At 38.6% G+C, this 22,475-nt stretch overlaps 1 protein-coding gene across 1 annotated transcript in view; it reads left to right on the forward strand.

Annotated features, from left to right (window-relative positions):
* The window catches only part of FER1L6 (fer-1 like family member 6), a 65,427-nt gene that overhangs the window by 25,100 nt on the left and 17,852 nt on the right, over positions 1–22,475 (forward strand). The window contains exons 14-30 of the mRNA XM_042870006.1: positions 2,613–2,733; positions 3,277–3,377; positions 4,050–4,140; positions 4,900–5,016; positions 5,947–6,099; positions 7,357–7,543; positions 8,323–8,447; positions 10,116–10,250; positions 10,817–10,966; positions 14,398–14,508; positions 15,684–15,845; positions 17,180–17,363; positions 17,577–17,758; positions 19,299–19,421; positions 19,527–19,560; positions 20,354–20,469; positions 21,367–21,498. Of these exons, the coding sequence (XP_042725940.1) occupies positions 2,613–2,733; positions 3,277–3,377; positions 4,050–4,140; positions 4,900–5,016; positions 5,947–6,099; positions 7,357–7,543; positions 8,323–8,447; positions 10,116–10,250; positions 10,817–10,966; positions 14,398–14,508; positions 15,684–15,845; positions 17,180–17,363; positions 17,577–17,758; positions 19,299–19,421; positions 19,527–19,560; positions 20,354–20,469; positions 21,367–21,498 (2,224 nt within the window). The remainder of the gene's footprint in view (positions 1–2,612; positions 2,734–3,276; positions 3,378–4,049; positions 4,141–4,899; positions 5,017–5,946; positions 6,100–7,356; positions 7,544–8,322; positions 8,448–10,115; positions 10,251–10,816; positions 10,967–14,397; positions 14,509–15,683; positions 15,846–17,179; positions 17,364–17,576; positions 17,759–19,298; positions 19,422–19,526; positions 19,561–20,353; positions 20,470–21,366; positions 21,499–22,475) is intronic.

Below are 22,475 nucleotides of genomic sequence, written 5' to 3' on the forward strand. Positions count from 1 at the left end.
AGTATTATTTTCTTTGTTACTTTGGTAGGTAGAACAATCCATGAGACTGGTGTACACCAAGACTAGATGGTATCTCAATATGTAGAAAGCCATGCACTGACAAGTTTACAGATAAAAGGACCAGGTGGGAAATTTGAACCTGGATCTGTTTGGTTTCTGGGCTTGCCTAGAGTTGAGAAGAGCTTTAATCCTTTCCTTTGATTGGAAGTTCAGACAAATTAAATAAGATGTAGTGGAACAAAACAAATAAGAAAATATAGGAAAATATCGTAGCAGAATTTTTGTTTCTGTAGCTAATGAATAAATTAAAAGTGCAAACAATTTTTTGATATAATGATAGTTGCCTCTCCTTGTTAAAAAGACTGCAGATTTTTCTACATGCCAGGTTATTTATCCTCCATGAAAGACTTTGGGACTTTTAGTTTTCCCTTAACAAGAATTTAAAGAATTGTTGAAAAAGAATGAATAATTCTTCAAATATGCTATTTTCTTTAGGCAATATTAACCAAGTTTCTCTCATTAAAAGTCTCTGTTTCTCAAATTTATATAAAATGCAGCACTTTTTTCCCCTTCTGTTCTATCTAAAGCAGTTTGGCCAGGCAAACAGATACTAAATACTGACTTTATGTCTGTCACCTTTTGCTGGAATTTTACTGCTCTCATCATTGAATGTTTTTAGCATTAATCAGTATTTAATGGGATATCCAATATTTTAAATAAATTCTATGTCTTAGAATCATAAATGAACAATAAATGAACAATAATCATAAATGAGCGAAAAAACGATAGCAAATGTGTGCTTTGGAGAACAAACCACTCTCTAAGCATGAGGAACAATAACACTTATAATGTAGACATCACAAAATTGCCAGGAATTTTCTACACTTCTATTAAAACGTGTGAGATGGGTACACTGAAAAATCAGTTCCCTCAAATTCTCATTGAACAGGTAATAGACAAGAGAGTTTTAATTTCCATATGAGTGATTTCATGCACATATAATTTTCTTGATAAATTCCATGAAAGGACTCATGAGCTCTGAGAATTTCTGTTTGAGAAGTTCTGACATTGAGAGATAGTTGAAATTTTGTTTCTATTCAATATCCCATAGGACAGTAAAATTGTAGAGGTCATCTTCACATTTTTTGAACAAAAAGCTCATACACAAAACTGCTAGGGTTATGTAGAATGTAGAGTTTATGGATAGGGTTATCAGGAGTGACAGGTGATTTGGTTCCTGTGGTTCGGTTTAATGCTTAAACTCATGGGTGCAATTCTTTCTGAAATGGTATCTGAGGCACCCACAGAAGTAAATGTGGGAGACCCAGACCATTCTGGGCCTACAGGAGCATGCCTAAGTTTGGGCAACTGGGAGTCTGGGATTCTGGATTTCAAGCACAGGTGGTCAGAATTTTCCAAAAATTTGGTTGTGCTCATATGGATGGAAGAAGTCAAGTCTTCCTACCAAGTACAATCTCCTTTCTGGGTACCACAGCCTCTCCCAAAGGAGAGGAAATGGAAAATGCAACCATTTATTTTCTGCCAGTTACTGAACATGGTGAAGAGCAGAGGGCTCTGGAGATTTTGTTCTTTATTATGTGGAGAATTAAATTTGGTGGAAAAATTCTTCAGGGTCACAAGATGAGTACACACCTGAAAATAACTCTTTGTTACAGCCTTTTCTAACTGCAGAGAATGTATTGGTGGCACTGGATTGAAGCCAGTCCCAAAAGAACATAAATCAATTTACAGAGTTTTATTTCCATTAAAAAGCTCTTTGCTGTCCTATTGTTAATTGCTAAAGTGATGAGGCCTCTGGTGTAATGTCCAGTATGGCTAAATGTGATGTTTCATAGCACTATAACATTATATAAAGTGAGGACAATGTGCTCATCAGGTATGTAGCTTTGGCATTGTGGCTACCACAACTCTAATCAAAACACCAGGCACTGTGCAGGGCATGTGTTAGTTTGCAGAGACCCTATTTGTGCTGGTAACTTGCTCATCTTTTAGTACAAGACACTCTTTTAAGTAAGCACCAAAAGAATGTAGCTCTACAAAAGAAAGCCAATACCACAACTTGGCCCTAAGATTGAAAGTGGGAAAAGAGGGAGCTCTATCACTGAGTTATGAGCTAGGTATCGCCTTTACTAAGGATTTGCCAAGATATGTCAATATTCAATAGCTATTCATTCTGAAGAAACTGTCCCATGAAATGAAAATGGCGTTGAGTCCCTGCCATGCCTTTCCTGCCAGGCAGTGCACAGTTTTTATTTTTGCCCTTGGTTTTGCTGTACGTTGCACCCACAAATGTAGCAATGAAGCTGTGGCTTCCCATCGTTATCCAAGTTTTTCAGACCTCTGCATGCCTCTTTGCCTGACTTTTCTCTCACTCTGGAAAGTACTGAAGTTAGAGCCTTTAACTTCAAGTTTTTCTTTTCAGGGATCTCACAGGTAGCGTGCGATCTTGTGAGTAAGTGGTACTTCTGTTTGTTCTTCCTACCTATTTACTGCATAGCTCATGAGAGGAAACCAAATAGCTTCTCATTCCATCGCCTCGCCCTGAACTCCTTTCTCACTTTTATGTTCCACCCTGTACTTTACTTCTACAGGAACTATCAGTACTTGCCATATGATGAGAGGAAGCCCTGCATCTGTGTCAGGAGTTACTGGGGTGACCAGACCTTTCGTCTGTACTCTTCTAACACTCTTGAAAATATGGCAGATCACTTGGTAAGTAGCAACCAAATTCCCAGGCTTAGGTGTTCAGCAGAGCATGACAGTGAGATGTTACTTCCCCCAGAACAGGCCTCTGCAATTTACCCCAGCTGTGTTTCTTGCCATTCAGCCATTTATCTTAGGCAGTGAGGACTGACTGCAATTCTCAGTGGCAGTGGATGTGAGAGTAGACTTGTGCCCAATAAGTTTTGAGAAGTTAACTCCAGCATCTTGCTAAATTTAAGCAGCAAGGCTGCAAACATAGCAAAGGAGAACTATAGATTTTCCTCCTAAATAGTGGATAGTTTCCCACCAATAGTCAAAGAGTGGAAACAGATCATCTTCCAGCAGCAGAAGCATGTTGTAGAGGCTGGGGAAATGTCAAAGCAAGCCATGCTGTGCACCAAGCTTGTTGTACATCAAAGGTCCTGCTTTATCACATTACAAACTCACCTCTCTCATTCTTGCTAGTAGTACAGTGAATAATGATGTCACAAGAACAGCAGAATGACAAAGAACCCTATTTTGCATAACAACATTTTCATGTGTTTTTCTTAGGAGGAATCATTACTGCAGGTAAAGGATTTGATCAAGATTTCAGAGATTGAAGCTGAGGAGAAAATGAGGATGACCCTAAGTGATTTCATCAGTCAGAGCAGGTAAGTACATTTACTAAAGGAATATTGAAAATTGGCCTTATATGTTGGCCACAAATTCAAGACTAGACAAGGAGACTGATGATAATAATAGCAAAAATAGTACAATAAACTTGCTGGGATGTATATATTTGTTTGGCAAAAGGGCTTCCCAAATTGTAGTTTCTATTTACACAAAGAAAATATTTTATTGCTACAGTCAATATTCAGTATTTACAGGAGACTACTCCAGTCATATACATATTATTTTGGCCTTGTGGACATGATAAAATATGTGGGAATAAACAAAACTTACTACTGTGTGTGATAGATTTTCTGTAAAAATGTGCAAAGTTAAGATAAAAACAAAGGATTTCACATGTTGGGATAAATCCTCCAGTGGGTTCTGTGTCAGACAGTATGATTTGACTCAAAATAGATATAAACCTTAACTTATTAATTCTGTGAGGTCTGGTGAAGAGCCTGGAGACTCTATTCTTTGAATCCTGTAGGCACTTGTTATTTATTTTAGACAGAATTTCAGTGTCTCTGTCTTCTGAATCATGCACTGCAGCAGGCAGGGAGCATTTCATTAGCATCTATGCTAGCAACTCATGTAAAAAAAACAAACAAACAACAACCCAACTCAAACCAAAGAAACACACATTCAAAACAATTGTTATTGTTGTGTCCTAGGGCCTTCATGAGCGTTGTTGAAAAGAAGCCCAAAGGGTTGAACTACACTACTTTGGACAAAAAAAGACTCATGCTGTTCAGGCAAGAGCTGGTACGAGTATTTTTACTACAAGCACTGATGCAATGATGTTAACTGGAAGCTCATGGGTTCTATGAATATTAATTTCTATTTGATTTCAACCACAGAGGAGTGTTTTATAATTAACATGAATATATAGTCTTAGAACACTTGTTTTTTAATAAAGCTTGTTCCCACTGTGCTTTGTTGTAAGACAGCCTGAAATAATTCAGGGCATGTTTTTAAATACAAATAAGACATCATAATAATGAATTGACTTTTCTTTACTCTTTAAATGGGATGATGCTGAGTTCGGTAGAATAATACTAATCAACATTGCTGTTGGATTTTTAATTATTGTGGTGGGGCTGAGCTTCAACACTAGTAGAGCCTGGCATTTGTTATACCTGAACATCTACAAACAGACATCAGCTTCGGCGTGTTCTTGTGTGTTCTTTCCGTCTGTTCTACATGTGTTGTTTTGGTCATTTCTACATTTAAAATTTTCCTTTACATTTACCCTCCCTTGGGTGCTAGAGGGACATTAGTATAAGTGAACATCTGGATTAGGCTAAGCAGAGCACAAGAATCACCTATGTGTTTTTCCAGATTGAATCTATTGCCTATGAAGACGTACTTAGAGCCATATTTTGGCAAAGTACATACATAAAATAAGCTCTATCTTTGTGTCTATCTTGTCTTTCTGAATTGCATCTAAGACTGTTTTTGTCGTCTGTGTCCTGTTCAAAATACTTTATGAATAAAAACGCATGTTGTCATTCCTGATTGCAGGAAGCAATGTCCAGTGATGCCAAAGGAATTGTTCAGCAACAGAAAAAGATGTCATTGGATGAAATGATACGTGCAACTCAGATCTTTATAGATAAAATACGATTCTTGGTTGATGAGGTAATCCATACAGAAACTGAGATAAATTTAAAATTTAATTTTCATAATCCAATGCTAATAACAAATCTTCATCCAACCAAAGAGTCCTCCTTTGGATGATTGACCTTAATTCTGTTTTGCAATTCACGGAGCTGTTAATAAGCTGGAGTAGGAAACACTGAGTTAAGTGGTATTGAGAAGATTTGGTACACAGATTTCATTGTTTTAAAAAATGGCCATCCCATTTGTGCCCTTTCCTGGTAGAGACAGCCTGCTTTCTGATCCAAGTTCATGTCTCCACTTGTATGGCATATAGTGATTTGAACTCAATGGTCTCTATATTATACTTGACTGTGCAGATACTGTTTAGACATACTAATAAGCCTTAGAATAATAGAAGGACAGCTGCATTTGGTCAGGCCAAATCCAGCCAGCCAAGCATTCTTTCTGGATGCTGTCAATGCTAGTAAGCCAAACAGGACTATGGATATTCCAGAGCTCATAGAATCATAGAGCCATGGAATTTCTCAGCTTGGTAAAGACTTTAAAGATCATCAAGTCCAACCGCAACCTAACCATACTACCCTAACAGGGCTTGTGTTTGGCTTTGGACCTCTTTTTTTGTCTTGTAAGATGAAGTTGATGACATTCCCATGGGAGGCACTTTCAGCTTAAACAGTTTATGGGCTAGTGGCTTCCTGCAGTTTTAGTTTCCTTTGGAATGATCTGCAGAGTGGGTGCTCCTTAGATACCCTGCAAAGCTCTCTACTTTTAGGTCTGCTTATGAGTGAAAATACAGCTTGCAAAGCATGAAGTGACAGCCTTGTTTATTCAGGGTATACACAAGAGAGGTAGGGGATCTGCACTGGGTAGAGTATTTTGACAAAAAATAATAGTGGTGGCTCACAGACAGAAGTCCAATTTAGTTCACTATTCCATGTTGTGTAACAGCCACAGAATACAGTGCCTGATGTGTTCATCTGGATGCTCAGCAACAACAAGAGAGTCGCATATGCAAGAATCCCTGCAAAATCCATACTTTATTCCCCGGAGAAAGATCAGAAAGGCAAGGACTGTGGGAAGATCAAAACCCATTTCCTAAAAGTAAGTCTGGGGTGTCCTTTGATCATAGCTAATGGCTGAGGAGACTTTGGTATTCAGGTTTCACCCAGGGAGCCTGTATTTTACTTGTTTATTTTTGTAATATGCTAAAAACGTATACATGTTTATATACGCCTTCTGATAATATTTACTTACGTTTATGCTTGCCCTTCTTTAAGCACTGCATTATTTCCAAGCTTTTGGTGTCAGAGTAATTCACCATTACTACTTGTCAGACTGATTTTACAGCACTGTTTATCTGTAGCTATATGCATAAATAGACACTTCTTGGCTGGCAAAGATCACAATGCAGTGCATGGAAGTTAGGAAGAGAATGGTGAGAGCCCAGCAGGCATGCAACTTAGTAGAAGGGAACTAGGTATTCTGAGCTAAAAGAGCAGTTGCTATTGAAAATATGACTAACTTTGTGCAATATATATATATATGAATATATATATATAATTATTCTGGAATTACTCATCTTGAAGGGAAGTCAGAGTGGATATTATACATCTACAAAAGCTGTGTGCCTAATAATGTCCAACAGTGGAATATTATGCAGTGGAATTGTTACTATGGCCAGAAGGAGAAGTCTGAACACAGAAGGCAATAGGAATGCAGTAAAATTATTTTTTTGTGCTTTTTTTTTTCTTTTTTCTCCACCTGAGGCAGCTGGGAACACACCTATAAAGCATAGCTAAAAACCAGCTGGATAGAAATATCTAAGCTCCTGATAGTTGTCACAGGAATTTGTTAAACACAATACTATTTGCCTACATAAACAAGCAAATAAAAAACGAAGTGCTATAATTCATCTTGCAGCTCCTACAATATCAAGAACGACCTTAGGAATAGATAATAATAAATACTGAGCAGAGCTAGATGTAGTGAGTAAGGTAAGGAAATAGTCCTTGCTTGTCAAGACTAGTAATGTTTTATGCTGGAATATGCGTTCTGCTTTGCCCAGTGAGATAATATTTTTATGAAGACATGGGAATATCTACTGGAGGCCGGCAAAACTACATGTAATGTGAAGTGGGCTGAAATTTGGGAAAAGTAGGTTATCAACTAGCACTAGTGTGCTTATAGCTATTCTGCACAAACGCGGTAGTAACCAGTACATCTTTTACAAAGTTTCAAGCAACTATTTCTTTCTTCCCTAGGAATCACAGAAATTACTTGTGCTAAATGGGTCTTAGGGCCATTCATAGTGAAGAAATGCCATTTTTTTAATTTTTAATTTTAATTTTTATTTTTAAGCTACCTGGCAAGCGCCCATTGGGCTGGACAGTGCAGGCAAAAGTGGACATCTACCTATGGCTTGGACCTGCCAGCTACACCCAAAACATCATGGATAATTTACCTGTAGGGTATGAGACTGAAATACCATCCAGTGCCAGCTCAGGGCACAGCATGGTGCCCTCCCCTGCCTGCCTGCGGTATAAAAGTGAGACACTTTTTATTCTCCATAACAGTAGTGAAAGAGGTCTTGTAAAGAAACAGGTGGTCCCCAAAAGCTCTGATTCAGAGGGATGGAAGATCTCTATTTAAAGCAACTGCTCTGAATTAATCACAGCTCAACAAGTTTTGGTTAAAAAAAAACACTTGTTTTATTGCTGCCTCCTTGGTTCTACCACTTCCAATTTGCAAGTGTCAGGGAAAGAAAGGACCTGTTTCCTAACACTTTCTATTCCCTGTACTGTCAGTCTGTTTCCTTGCAGTGAGGAAGCACCCCTTAGTTAATAGAATCGTAGAATTATAAAAGTTGAAAAAGACCTTTAAGATCATCTAGTCCATCCCTACCATGCCCACTGATCCATGTCCCTCAGTGCCACATCTTCACATTTCCTGAACACCTCTAGGGATGGTGAACTCCACCACCTTCCTGGGAAGTCTGTTCCAATGTCTCACTACTCTTTCTGAGAATAATTTTTTTCAAATATCCAGCCTGAACCTCCCCTGGGGCGACTTGAAACCATTACCTCTCATGCAACCACGGTTACATAGGAGGAAAGACAGATCCCCACCTTGCTACAACCTCCTTTCAGGGAGTTGTAGACAAGGATCCTTTTCAGAAGGATGTGCCTTTTCCCACCCTCTTCTATGTGGACTGCATTTCTGATGGTGCTGGCTGAAATAGTTGCATGGCAAGTGCTGGATCTTCCCCTATGTGCTGCCTCATTTTCATGATGCTGATGTTGCTGTTTTTTTTTTGCAATGATGCAGCTGTGCACCTCTTCCAGCTGAGAGCCCACATGTATCAGGCGAGGGGGCTCATTGCAGCTGACAGCACCGGACTTTCTGATCCTTTTGCAAAAGTTACTTTCATGTCACACTGCCAAACCACAAAGGTGAGTTGCAAAGTCCTCTGTAGTAAATGAAAACTCTTTAGTTGGATGGTTATTTTTTGTTCAGTTAAGGCACAAAAAGGAAAAATCTTGGTTTTGCAAAGAGATGCCTAGCAAGAAAAGTTAGATGTCTGCCATTAAAAGACTGTTTCTGAGAGTTCACTTTAAGCAAAGCAAAAGCATAGGTGTACTCACTGCTTAAGCATGAGGTGCAGTAATGCTTGTTTATTTTAGCTCCTTCAGACATCAGATTGTCTGGAGCTACTGGGCCTTTGCAGCAAGCAAACATCTTTTTCTGTATATTTTCACTTTGAGCCTTTGTCATTGCTTGATATGAGTATGAAAAAATATCTTTCCTTACAGATTTAGTGTAACAATTAATCAAACAGTGAAGAAGACCTTTGTATGACTTCTGTAGCCATGTGTGGCTTAAATGCTGCAAAGATGTGCCCATAGGAAGTGATCCCACTTATTCCTCAGGCATTTTGGGGTGCAAGTGGTTGCCCATGGACATCTGAAGAAGCATCTAAAGAGAAGTGGGAACTTCTTCACAGCTTCAGCTAGAAGAGTTGAAGTACAACCTTGAAAATGATCAAGGTCCTAGAACGTAAGGAGTGACTTTCAGAAGTCCTAAGCCCTCTACATCTGTCTTAAAGTAGGGCCTGGAGTTCTGAAACCTGTGACACAACCAGAATTTACTTCAGCAAATATGGTATCTCTGGGATAGAAGTGTTTAAAATCTTCTTCTCGTTTGAATTCTTCCCCCCAAAAATTCCTCAGAAGACTGACAAGAAGTAATTAGCAGGTGCCATAAATACTTCTATTGAATGCAAGAGTGCAGGCTGATCACCAGAAGGCAAGCAGAGTAGCACAAGTATAAAAGGGCATCTATTTCCTCTGTGGTCTTTTGAGTTTGCTGACCCTGTGCTAGATGGGAAGACCTTGGCCTAGAAGATAACCAATGCTCATTTCCTGAACCAAGATGACTGACCTAAAGTTCTCTGACACCTTCTCTTAGGAAGAAAGTGCTGTAGCACATGCTTAAGGGAGAGGGAAGTAAAAAGCTTTCTGTGCTTTAAGCACCTGTTTGTGCTCCTCTTGCCTCAAGGATATAAATTGATATTTTCCTGTAATGTGATTCTAACTTCTAATAGAAGCTTATGAGTGAAGTCAGTGAGGTTAGTGTTTATATGCAACGAGTTCAGGAAAGTAGAAGTTGGCCAAGGGAAGCAGTAGTTTACAGGCACAGAACTGTTATTTATTCACTGCTTGAATAAAATATTGTAGCCAATAAATTAACTTGCATGTATTTAGAAGACTTTCAGCCAAGGATCAATAAAATGAAGTCAAGAGCCTTTTTTCCATCTAAAAGAGTGATAGCAGGATATGAATAGTTCTGTGGTTGGCATTTTTTTTCCTCTTTAAATATTGCCTTTGTTAAATACATTTCCCTCTAAGCCAGTTAAAACATTTCAAGTGATGAAATGCTATAAGCATCCCTGTAAGTCAAATTACTACAAATTAAAAATTATTATTATCTGTGATTAAAGTGTTACATGTTATTACATTGAAGCAAAACAAGGTTGAAAAAGGTGCACCCTGAAGAAGTGAAAGCTGTTCTCAGTTTTGATGTAATGTATAGGTTACTGAACAGTTCTTCTTTTTCATTAGATCATTTCTCAGACATTGTCCCCTACTTGGAACCAGATGCTGCTCTTCAATGGCATTGTGCTTCATGGGGATGGGGAGGAAATCGCTCAGTTCCCTCCAGAGATCGTCATTGAGCTGTATGATGACGATGCAGTGGTAAACCTGAACTTCTTCTTAGGAAGAAACCCAGACTGTTCCATCTTTCTGTCAGTGTAAAGGCAAAGCTGCGCCACTGTAAAGACATTAAAAGGCAAATTGTCAAATAATGTAGTTAACCTTGCTGAATGGAGCTCAGTGCTACAATAGTTTGCAGTTTAACATGTGAAAACAGCCCTGAGACTCAACTTTATGCCCTTGCAAAGCTATGACTTCGTTTTTCCCAAGTGAGGACTGCTTCCAAAAACTGGCTTAGAGCAATAAGAAGAATCTTCTTATGTACTGTCCTTGCACACATCTGTAAATATTTAACTGTGTCTGTGGAAATGTGAGTTTATCTCTGGCCATGCAACTCTGGCACAGTCTCACTGGCTAAATGTAGCTGAGAAACTTTGGATGCCTTGAAGAGCTATTGACTACTCAGCACCACCCATACCCCCATTGTCATAGCTGCCTTGAATTTTCATTGCTGTTTACTTCAAGAGAAGAGCATTATTCTTATGAACATTAGTGTCTATATCATTTTCATTTCATGTGTCTTTGACACCTATATTTCCTTTTTCTAGGGTAAAGCAGAATATATTGGGTCTACAGTGGCTGCACCAGTGGTGAGACTTGCTGACCACAAGTATGAACCACCTAAGCTCTCTTACCACCCCGTGTACTGCGGGAGTCTTTCTGGAGGAGACATTCTTGCTGCATTTGAGCTCTTAGAGGTAAACTAGACTTCCTGGACCATTGGATTTTACACCATGGGAATTAGGGGAAAAGCAACTGGAATAGTCCATATGCAGTCTTTATCACTCCCTCTGTCATGCCAGGAAACAGGGGACACTGCCCATGTACAGTGACCAACTCCTCCTGTGCTCTGTGCATCATTTGCCTCTCAGTTGCCCTGCCCTAAATTGGACTCCAACTACAGAAACAAATATTAAACTATCACCACCATTGCAATGACCGGCTCTTTGGAGGAATGTGTGGCACTGACTTAACAGCTTGAAAACACTCTCAGTATTGCTCTCTCACTTAGAAGAAGAAAGCAGTGAACAACAATAATTGGATAAGGGAAACTGAGTTTCCTGATTCTCGTACGTAGTGGGAGAAATGTTACACTGTTTTCCCAATAAGTCGGAATAACACTGGGGCTGGCCCAGCAAATACACAAGTGTGGTGTAACATGCCTGGGATTTCAGGCCCCAGAGTATTTGCAGAGCCACTGCTTACATCAAACTTTTCTCTGCTATGAACCTATGACAGCTGAATCTCAAATCGGAAATGGGAAAGATGTGAAGCTCTGTGATACTTTAACAGATATTCCCAGGATAAAACAGGCTTTTAAGCATGATGGGCTAATTGTGTTCTTCATGAAAGCCTGTGATATGATACCACTGAGACCATATCCTCATTATGATGGGTACCTAGAGGTAGCCTAGTTCCCTGGCAATAATTTTCCCTCTTTTTTATTGAAATTCATTTATTTGTGAACACAGAGAGTACTGTGTTTTGTTTTGCTATCTTTCGGGACATGAGAAGCAGTACTGCACAGGGGACATATCCGACTATACCTCTAGGACATCTCCAGAGAGCAGAGAAGAATCATAAGCAAAGACCCTATAGTCCTCATATTATTCTTTACTGTGACAGCTTTCCCAAGCATCTCACATGGCAGGTATCAGCAATATGAGCATTAAAGAAATTTTCAGGAAAAAGAACATATAAACATCTGCCAGGTTCCAAAGCACTTCCAGAACTGTTGTGCCAGTGGTTCCTTCCTGTATCTGATTACACTCTGTCTGAGCATGGAAATGAATAACTCTAATCATCAACTCATCTTCTTCATCCAAACCCAGAATCCTTCTTGTGACATATTGCACTCCATAACTGATTTGTGGTTGATTCAGTTGAAAGAGTGGAGTATGAAAAGTGAGCACTCAAAATGAAAGTTGTTATGCTAGAAGGCTCACTTGGTTCTTGTGATATAACATCTTGTCATTAAAAAAAAATTAGCCATAAAGCAAAGCTCTCTGTGTTCTACCAACTGAATTCCCCTGAAATTAATGGATTTTCACTATGTAATACAGAAGTAGTCTCAACTCTACTATAGGTTGTTAGATCCTTCAAAAAAAACTTCAATATCTTGCAATACAGTGCAGAGTTGTTCATTTAACTCCAATATTTAAACAGAACAAAAGAAGATCCAAGGATTCTTGGTTTGATGTCGGTCTTATTTCATCAAATGTCATGATGTAGGCAGGCTTTGCAGTCCTCAAATGCATGGGATGGTTTAATGAATTTAATAAAACTCTATGAGGAAATTCTGCTCTTTAAAAGTGAGATCTCTGATGTAGTGCTTGATCTAGTAGTTGGCAACACTGTCCGTAGCAAGGGGTTTGGAACTTAATGATCTTTGAGATCCCTTCCAACCCAAGCCATTCTCTAATTCTCTGATTTTCTGATGTCTCTAGTCTTCCAGTCCTAAGTTGTATCTTTGAAAGTTAGTCCTTTCTCATAGCTACACAAATAGCTAAGCATTTTCTAGTTTAATGAAAACAATAATAAATTGAGCAGTTTAGAAATTACATTTTCATTAGACACTGTATATACATGAGCATACTTTTCTTGATCACTTGTCATTAGTACACAAGTCAAATAGCACAATGAAAGAGAGGCAAATTATATATAGGGGCATAGTATCTGATATATGTTCTAGTACACGTGGTCTTTGCCTCTCTTATTCGTTTACTATGTTTTTCATAGTACTATATGGATCAATAACCTATTGTCAAACAATTTTTGGAATGCTAGGTGTCAATTTATTGAGAATGAAAAACTGGAGCAACTGTAATTAAAGCCAAACAGCTGTCTTTCTAGCCAGGCAGGTATTGTTCACAAATTTGTGTGTTTCTGTTTGGCTTTTTAAACGTCAGCACAGAGGTGACTGATATAAACCAGATATATTGGAAGAAAACAAGGCCTATATCTCTGGTCTTAAGCTCCATGAAATCTACACAGTGATTTGCTTTGGACTCTTACAGTTAAGAGTAAGAATCCATAGCCATAGCCATAAGCATGTTAACGTGAATTATTGCTTTTATGTTATTACTAGTTTATGCTGCAAGTGCTATAGAATCATAGAATATAGAATGGCTTGGGTTGAAAAGGACCTCAAAGATCATCTAGTTCCAACCCCCTGCTACAGGCAGGGACCCTCTGGACCAGGTTGCTCAAAGCCCCATCCAACCTGGCCTTGAATGCTTCCAGGAAGGGGGGATCCACAGCCTTGCTGAGCAACCTGTTCCAGTGCTTTCTGGGCAACCTGTTCCTATACTACAAGACATGCTTTCCACCGATCTCCTCTTTCACCTATGAGGTTCTGGGGAACAAATAATTTCTCCCTTAGGCATATTAAACTCCCAAGCAACAGTATATATCTCCACATGCAGATGGCCGGGTTAAAACAAGCAGAAGACTTCAAATTTACAGGTCTTTTGAGAACTATTTCTCAGATGCTTCACCTTTCAACAGCGACAAGTTAGCCTGGGAGTGATGAAGCTCTCCAGAGAGTGTGTTTATCCCAGAAGCCGTATGTAGTTTACAAGTTCTAAAAAGCTGACAGCATGCTGTGGTGCAGTACTATTACATTTAAGTATAATGCTGAAGAGCGCTAGCATTATCTCTGGCTGGCAAATGTATAGCTTAGCTCATGTGGACTGTCTGTACACCAACCTTTTTCAGCTAGAATAAGATCTATACTTTTCCTGTGAAAGTCTTCTAGGCAGTTTTGTGCAAAAATTTTATGACATAGAATTACCATGCTTTTCATTTTTAGTAAATAGAATTACCATACTTTGATGGATGCATGTCTTTAGGGCAGACTACGTCTAGTTATGACAGCAGAGAGTATTATTTCCAGCAAGGTGCATAACCCCAATCTATTGAACACACTCCCTGCCAAGTGTTTTAGCATCACAGCAGGACAGATAGCAATCCAAGTCACATTGCTCTTTCATCACAACCAGTCTGTTTTGCAACATGTTGTGCAAAACTGCATCAGATAGATGTGTTCAACATACTAAACACGGATGCTTCTGATACTGTTTTCATTCTTCCGAAACTTGGCCTGATACATGACTGCTGAATTTTTCAGATTCCTGACTCTGATCCAGACAGACTTCCTCCTGTGGATCCACCAGATGTTAGCCAGATCTATCCAGTTCCAGCCAACATTCGACCTGTTTTAAGCAAGTACAGAGTAGAGGTGAGTCACTTAGAATATATCCATTTGCAAATCTCAGCTTCTTTTATTCTATTACTGAACTGTAAAGTTTTAATTACCTGTGATGATGACTTTAAAATTCTGATCTATAGGAATGACATGATTGGTTCCCATATTTCAATCAAGTATTGTCTTCTGCCTGCTTGTAAATGATTGCACCTTAAAATCAGGGAAATTACATATGGATCTGGATAGTTTGCCACCAGAACAGACTTGTGGTTGAACTGTGAATTTAGTAGAATATGAATCACGAATTCATATTCTAGCAAGGAAATGACAACACCAGATAAAGATAACTGTTTTTGTCAAGATCTCATGATCTATATCCTACAGTAGTAGAAACGGCCACAGAGACATTGCATTTCAACTTGGAACTCCTGGCAGTAGAGTAGAATCTCACTGGTCCTCACCCTCTGTCACTGAAGTAGCTTTAATGGGCCTGGTGAGACTTACACATATCTCCAGCCCTGCTAGTGTTCAATCTGTCCACAAAGTCCCTCATGGTCCCTTTTGGTCCCAATAATCTTTTCAGTGTCATAAGACTCATGGCTTCCCTCGCCAACTGTAATGAAAACATCCCTCGTTGCCCAGCCCTATCTTTCAGGTTCCTCCTGTGTGTCCTGTATAGTCCCACTTTTCCTGCAGACCCCTCATTCATAGATCCAGTCTCCTCTTTGTCTTCCAGATCAGGATCGTAGTTCTTCAAAAGAAGCTTCTTGGAGGCTTCATGCTATCTACTGCAGATGTAATGGCCAGCTCAGCTGGCAAACCTCTGTTAATCACCTCTGCTCATATTGGGAATTTTTACTTCTCCAAGAGCTCAGACACCTCAAACAAACCAAGACTCTGCTGTTCAGACTGATAGTCCCTTTGCCCTTCTGAAAGTATGACATCACCATTCATGATCAGTTGCTGTTGGTAATAAATCCTTGATAATAATCCAATATTACTGCCTGCATTAACTTTAATTTCCACCATAAACATGATGGATAATAGTTATGAGATTTAGGTTACGGAGTTTTCTTGTTTGCTGTTTTCTTTTCTAACCAGCAGTACTGCATTCCCAAGTGGATACAAGGGGATGGGATCCCAGCAGTGACTTCCTACTGATTGAGGGATCTCATTGGGCAACTGATGTTCTTCTCTGCCCACCACAGGTCCTGTTCTGGGGTGTTCGAGAACTTAAGAAAGTCCAGCTTCTCTCTGTTGATCGTCCCCAAGTTTTCATTGAGTGTGCAGGAAGAGGAGTGAAATCCTCTGTCATCCAGAGCTACAAGAAAAATCCCAATTTCAATGTCCTTGCGGACTGGTTTGAAGTGGTGCGTACAGTATGCTGCTTCTCGACTATCCACTCTCTCTAGGCAAGGTGTTAATTACTAATTTCCCTCTTTTCCTGTCAAATTATTTCCTCTGTCTCTTGCATAAATACTAAGGCACGCCAGTTCTCAGGGAAAAAGATAATGATTTGAAGGTGTTTTAAAAAGACTGCTGCTACAAATGTGTGATAAAAGAAAAAGATATTACTCGTTATGTCTCAAGTAGGCAAGGAAATACTTTGCAATCAGGTTTTTACTGATAGAATGGATCTTGTTGGCAGGTAACGGCTGCTTTTAGAACGTTTTTCCTCCTTATCTCCCATTTTTTCAGGGTACAGCTCTGTTTTTTTTTTTTTTTTTTTTTTTTTTTATTTCAATTCATTTAATTGCCCCAGTGTCTTACTGGACTATTCATAGGATTGTTCATTTCTTGCTCATGAACTCTGGACCTTTTCACATTATAACCTTTGTTGCTATGGTCTGGTGATTTAATTATGGCGTATTTCCTGAGTTGTAAGAGCTAGTAGTTTCAGTAGGCAAAGGTCAACATCAGAAAAAATATTGTGTCCAATTTGTTCTGCTTGGCAGCATTAACGAAGGTGAAAGTTTATTTATAAGTCAGAAGAATATAAAAACATTACCTTGGATATTGAACTACAATTACTGCAGCATTTTTACCTTCCATTGTATATCACATGTCCCAGAGAGCTGTTTTCCCTGTTGTAACTCATTCTGTAAAACATGCAACCACAGTGTTCCCATCTCATGGTTGGGCAGGCTAAGACAAGCAGGTTTAATAGCTTTGGGCAAAGCAGTGGTGGCATTAGGACTCACAGTCTCCAGTACTATGTTCACTCACTTAGAACATTCCTGATTCTCCTCATTTAACCTTACAAGATATGCTTGCTTATGACAGCATGCAACTGGACTATGTAAGAAAGTTCATATGGCTTGCTCTGTATTCTAAGGACAAGGATTTCATAGAATCATATAATTGATTGGGGGAAAAAAAACCTGAGATCATCTAGTCCAATCATCAACCCACCATTACCATACCCATTAAGTCATGTCCCTCAGTACTGCATCTACCCTGTTCTTGAACGCCTCTGGGGACAGTGACTTCATCATCTCCCTGGAACTTTACATCAGATATTGCAGAAACCTGTGGCTAGAATTATGTTGCTTGTGCTGTATGCATTTTGTCTTTGAGTTACTAAATAGATGTGGTGGAGAAAGGAGGGAAAAGTGTCAACCTCACTGAGGTGCATCACAAATATGTGACAGGTGAGCTATATTCTCTAGCACGTCTCATACTGCTGTCTGTCCTTCTCCACTAGGAACTGCCAGAAAATGAACTCTTGCATCCCCCACTAAGCATCTGCGTAGTTGACTGGAGAGCTTTTGGGAGGAGCACTCTTGTTGGAACACACACCATCAATTGCCTTAAGCAATTCCTATTTAAGCCCCAGTTGGATCTTCAAGCCACACCAAGCAGACTTGATATTGCAGAAACAGAGAAAGGTAAACGAACAAACCAGATCCCAAATAGAAAGACTAAGCAGTGTTTTGTGAAAATAGTGAAGCAGCTGCTCAGAGGCTTCACACCAGGTACATACTTAGGTTTGTTTTATTGAGTTTAGCATAGAGGCAAACACTGAATGATTTGTCCATCATCATATGTGATGATAGCATTTCTAGCAGAATCTTACCTAAGCTGCAAAGTTTTAATTTCAGCTTCACCTGAGTCATCCCAGCCTCCTGACTTATCCCAGGAACCTTGTTTAGCTGATCACATCTACGCTGAGGTGGAGCAGGGTAAATGTACAGTGATAGAGCTAGAACCAGGTCCTGCAACACCTCCTGCTGCTGAACCAGAGCACTCCATCTCTGAACCAGAGAAAGACAGAAAACAGAAGGTAAGTATCACTGACACTGCCAGCTGTCTGCTGCAGTCTTGCAGACTTCATCCCTTCCTTATAAAATGGTAATGTCTTGTTTGAACTCAGGATTAGCCAGATCCTTAGATGTTGTAGCAGTAGAATGGTATTTTCGAGATAACAACTTACTAGAAATTCTGGGTTCTAACGTTAGCACCCACCCTTCTGACTGGACCTTAATAAGACTGGTTATCAATGCTGCTTTGACTCCATGTAATTTAATTCATTCCATTAATAGATACTGCCTTTCTTCCCTTTTGTGCTCATCCCATGGTACTGTTACAGTAGGATTTTTGCTTCTGGTCTTGAATGATCTACTTAATTACAAAATTGTCACTATGAACAACTGTTTCTATGTTGATGGTGTGTAAGCATGGATGAAAGTCACATTGTGTTAGATGTTGTATACAAATAGAGAGGAAAGTCTGTTTTCAAAACATTTTACAGTTGAAGTATGAAGCTGTAGTGTGTGGATATAAAGAGACAGTTATGAAAGTTAGAAAAGCACAAAGAAGCAAGGCAGTTATTGCCAGCACGGCCCGTGCTGTACAGTATGTGCACTGTACTATATTATTATAACATTATATTACTGTACAGTATATAACATGAACATTATATTTTGTTCATGCGTACATATTCTTCATTTCTCTGCAGTTTTTGCCACCACAGTCACTGGTTTATTAGCAAAACTAAAGGCCACAGGAATGAGTTTCCTTTCACATGTTATTTCTGCAGCTGCACAAAGCATGTTTCTTCAAACCACGATGATTCAATGAGATGCTTCCATAAGCCTTCATAGTTAGGAGGTCAAGAAAAATGAAGGAGTTTCTCATACCTACATGTACACCCCCCCTGAATCTTTCATTTCTTACAGATCAATTTTAATGTATTATAACAAATATAGTAAGAAAGGATTCCTAGAGGGAAATCTGTAAATTAACTCTCCATTTCATATTAGATATTATCCCTACTTTCTATGCATGATCCTACTCCTGCAACCAAATAAACAGTTCTCCATGAGGGTGTAGGATGAATCTACTTGAGAAGGCCGTAGGCTTCTTAAACAACAATGAAGCTACTAAGATTTGCTGCATGTTTTTAATTTTTAGCTTGTTTGTTCGCTTTTAATGAAGAAAACAGCTGATCTGATCTTCAAAAGGCAGTGAAGAGTTCTTAGAATATTTAGGAAAATGAAATTTGTACCTGCATGTTTATATCCTTTAAAATGTTATTACTTATGACTCTGTATTCTTACCTGTTGTATGGATTGATTCTTTCACAGAATCTCTAATATTCAAAATTTTGGCATCATAAGTAGGTAACACAGGGATTGCTTTATTAATACGATGACCATCATGAAGTGTCTTGGAATAAAAGACAGAGATGCTAATTCATACTGCATTTTACGTGGCTCTTGGAGGTGGAGATTTTTTCCCATATACATCTGTTCATTCTTGATGTCATGTATAAGGGATTAACTTGAATCCGTTCTAGAGTTCAATTGTGAATTCTTCGGTAGGACAGGAAAAAATCCTTGCGACGGTCAACAAAGAGGAAAAAAAGAACAATTGCAGATGAATCAGCTGAGAATGTTATTGACTGGTGGTCAAAATACTATGCATCCATGCTCAAAATGCAAAAAGTAAGTCATGCAGTAAGCCCTAACTCATAACGTAAAACTAGATGAATCTGATATTGCATTCATACTGAGGAGTTTGTGCATTGTCTTTTCTTTTTCCTTGAAAAGATGAAAGAAATTTTTCCCAGTGAGGGGGAAGACTGTAAGTAAATTCTTTGCATTTTTCTATTATTTTGTATTTCTAAAACTGTTATTATCTGTTGCTTTACTGCTAACCTTTAATGTCTGATAACAGAAGTCTGCTGGTATAGGGGATTCTTTCCTCTACAGATGATCAAATGGTGAGTAGGTTAAAATTTCACAAATAGTGTTGGCTAAACGTGAGTTTTTTGTCGTTCCAGTACTATGCTCAAAGATTTTTAATGTCAAAATTATAATGATAGAAAATGAACATTATCCTAATCTTATACTGCATTTGTAACAGAAAAGGAGCTTCTCTCAATTTTGAATCCAATTAAGGATCAATAATAAAGGAACAGATTCTGCTGATAGAGTCCATGATCATATTTGTAATTTTCATAATTGTTAAATTTTAGTTGTTGATCATGTTCAGGAGAAATTATTTTGCACAAAATTCCTAAAAGAATTGGCCAGAAATAGGCACTAAATGTTATATGAAAGATGTTAAGATCTGTGAGGAGTGAGAGAAAAAGCAACAGTGTTCTGGGAGGTGGCCAGCAGGGAAGGAGTTGTGCAGGACATCATCATTCTTTGTCCACCAAGCTAATCATGAAGATAGTCAGCCACAGACAGTATGAATTGCCACATCTCTGTCTGCAGTACTGGGAAAAGAGGGGATCTTCTGCTTCATAGCAGAAGGATGAATGAGGAACGAGAAAGGGGGGAATCTTCAAAACATATTTTGCGTTTTTATCTGGAGAACTTGATATGCATTACTGAGCAGAAACCTACATGATGTCATGAAATCTCTGCAGGTAAGCAAACTTCAGACTATATTGCGCTGACCGTAGAAGAGGAGCCAAACAAAAAGAAGGATAAGACATTCAAAAGGAAACAGCAAGAAACAACTCCAAACCTAGCAACACTGCAGGTGAGAGAGAAATAAGGTTGCTATTCAGTCTGTTTGAATTCACTTAACCCCAGGGACAGAGTTTAGCCAAACAAATTTATTTCAGACACTTTGACATCAATATAACACATGCAGTAATAGTGTATTACAACCTATTAAGGATGACTTAAAAAAGAGTGTAGAGAACATTACTGCAACTGCCAGTGCACCTTCCCTGCTGAGGTGGTAATGTCTAGCTTGCGTTGGTTGGGTAAGGACAGAAGGAATTCAAAGAAAAAGATATAAGTCACAAAGAGATGAGGAGATATGAAAAGGTTAGGACACTTTGGATTACATTCTAGCTGAATAAAGGGAAATTTGAAACTGCTGTTTCCAAATTTTGGGAGATAATTAAGCTAACCCCTTCTCTTTCACACTGAATAATGCTTCATAAACTACAGGATAGGAGGAAAAGAATGTTTTTTTTAAACAGTTTGATCTTGTCACCTGTCCTAAAGCTCTGTCCCCATGGCACTTTATTGTTGTCTACTTTGCTCTCATGTGATACTGAACAGCAGTTAAAAAGCATCAGTACATCAAAGGCACACTGCAGAGAGTAAGCAGTGCATCCACACTGTTTTTCCCCTACATCAGTACTTATTAAATGTTCATTGTGGCTCTTCAAGAGCCACTTCAACCCACTGCATTAATGTGCTGTTTTCAGTCCTTCAGAAAGACTTTGATTGAGGACAAAACTGTTCCTGTTTCAAGTTGGGAATTAACTTTTTTTTCCCTCAAGGAGTTTTGCAAAAACTTTGGTGTTATTACAATCTGTAGTTTGAATCAAAATGGATTTTAAATCATCCTGTAATAAAAAAAGTTGCTATAAATATATTCACTGCACCACAAAAAAAAATAAGCATTCTTTTATTTTCAAAGATTTATGAAGGAGACTTGGAGAGTGAATTTAATAACTTTGAGGATTGGGTGAAAACTTTCCAACTCTTAAGAGGAAAATCTAATGATGAAGTTCATGCCGACTCTGAAGACAGAATAATAGGAAAATTTAAGGTGAGCTCTCATGTTAAATAGGTAATAATTTAGAGACTGTATGTTTTCATGTGCATTTTGGACGTATCAGAAATGCAAGAAAGGAGTAATTGTAGTCTGTTATAAGTAGAGTCATCTCTTTTATTGGATCCAGTCATATTTTTCCTTTTCCAATAGATGAAAGTAGCATCCAGGACCAAGTGTTCACTGATGATTTGAAACAAGGAATACAAAATGTTTTAAATCATAGGAGAGGACAAGAGACATTTTATGTCGTTCAGATTCCATTTATGCAACTTCTGTTACTACACTGCCAGTCACATCTCCTTATATGTTATTTTGAATAGTTTAACTGGAGGCCCTTTTATATGCTCCATGTGAAAACAATTGCATGGTCTCATCCAGAGCACCATTAGGCAATCTGAAAATGCAGTTCAAAGCCTGAATAATATTAGTAGAATTCCAAGCACTTCGTACTTCAGAGGAATTGATTAAACTCACTGATACTTTTGTTACTTTGCAATGCAAATTTCTGTTCAAATGACTTACCAATTGCTTTCAGGCTGTATGAGCTACTTAGCAGCATGACTTAATATTGATTTATATGAGTTGTAACGTGACTTCAAAAACATATGGCAAGCTGGGTTCCAGTCACACTGCTGTGAAACTGTCTCACTGTAATTATCATTTTGCAAATATGTAGACAAGATCAAAATCTTGTATATACAGTATTAATACTAAGAAAAACAGACCTAGAGCATCCCGAGGTCTTTAAATAATAAAATGGACATCTAAGAGCATGCATGTATTTCTTGCAGTCATCTAGGTAAAATGAGTACGATGTTATAGAGGAAAAGCATTTTAACAGATGATGTTCAGCACACTGAATCCTGTGTTCCTTTGGAGTGGTTCCACAAAACATGATGTGTGTATGTATGTGCTGCAGAATGTGCTGCATGATGTTTTGCTTGCATTTGAAGGGTCATTTCTGCATTGCA

The sequence above is a fragment of the Lagopus leucura genome, unplaced genomic scaffold (assembly GCF_019238085.1).
Source record: "Lagopus leucura isolate 7727_CA_CO unplaced genomic scaffold, USGS_WTPT01 Super-Scaffold_100002, whole genome shotgun sequence".
Lineage (NCBI taxonomy): Eukaryota > Metazoa > Chordata > Aves > Galliformes > Phasianidae > Lagopus > Lagopus leucura.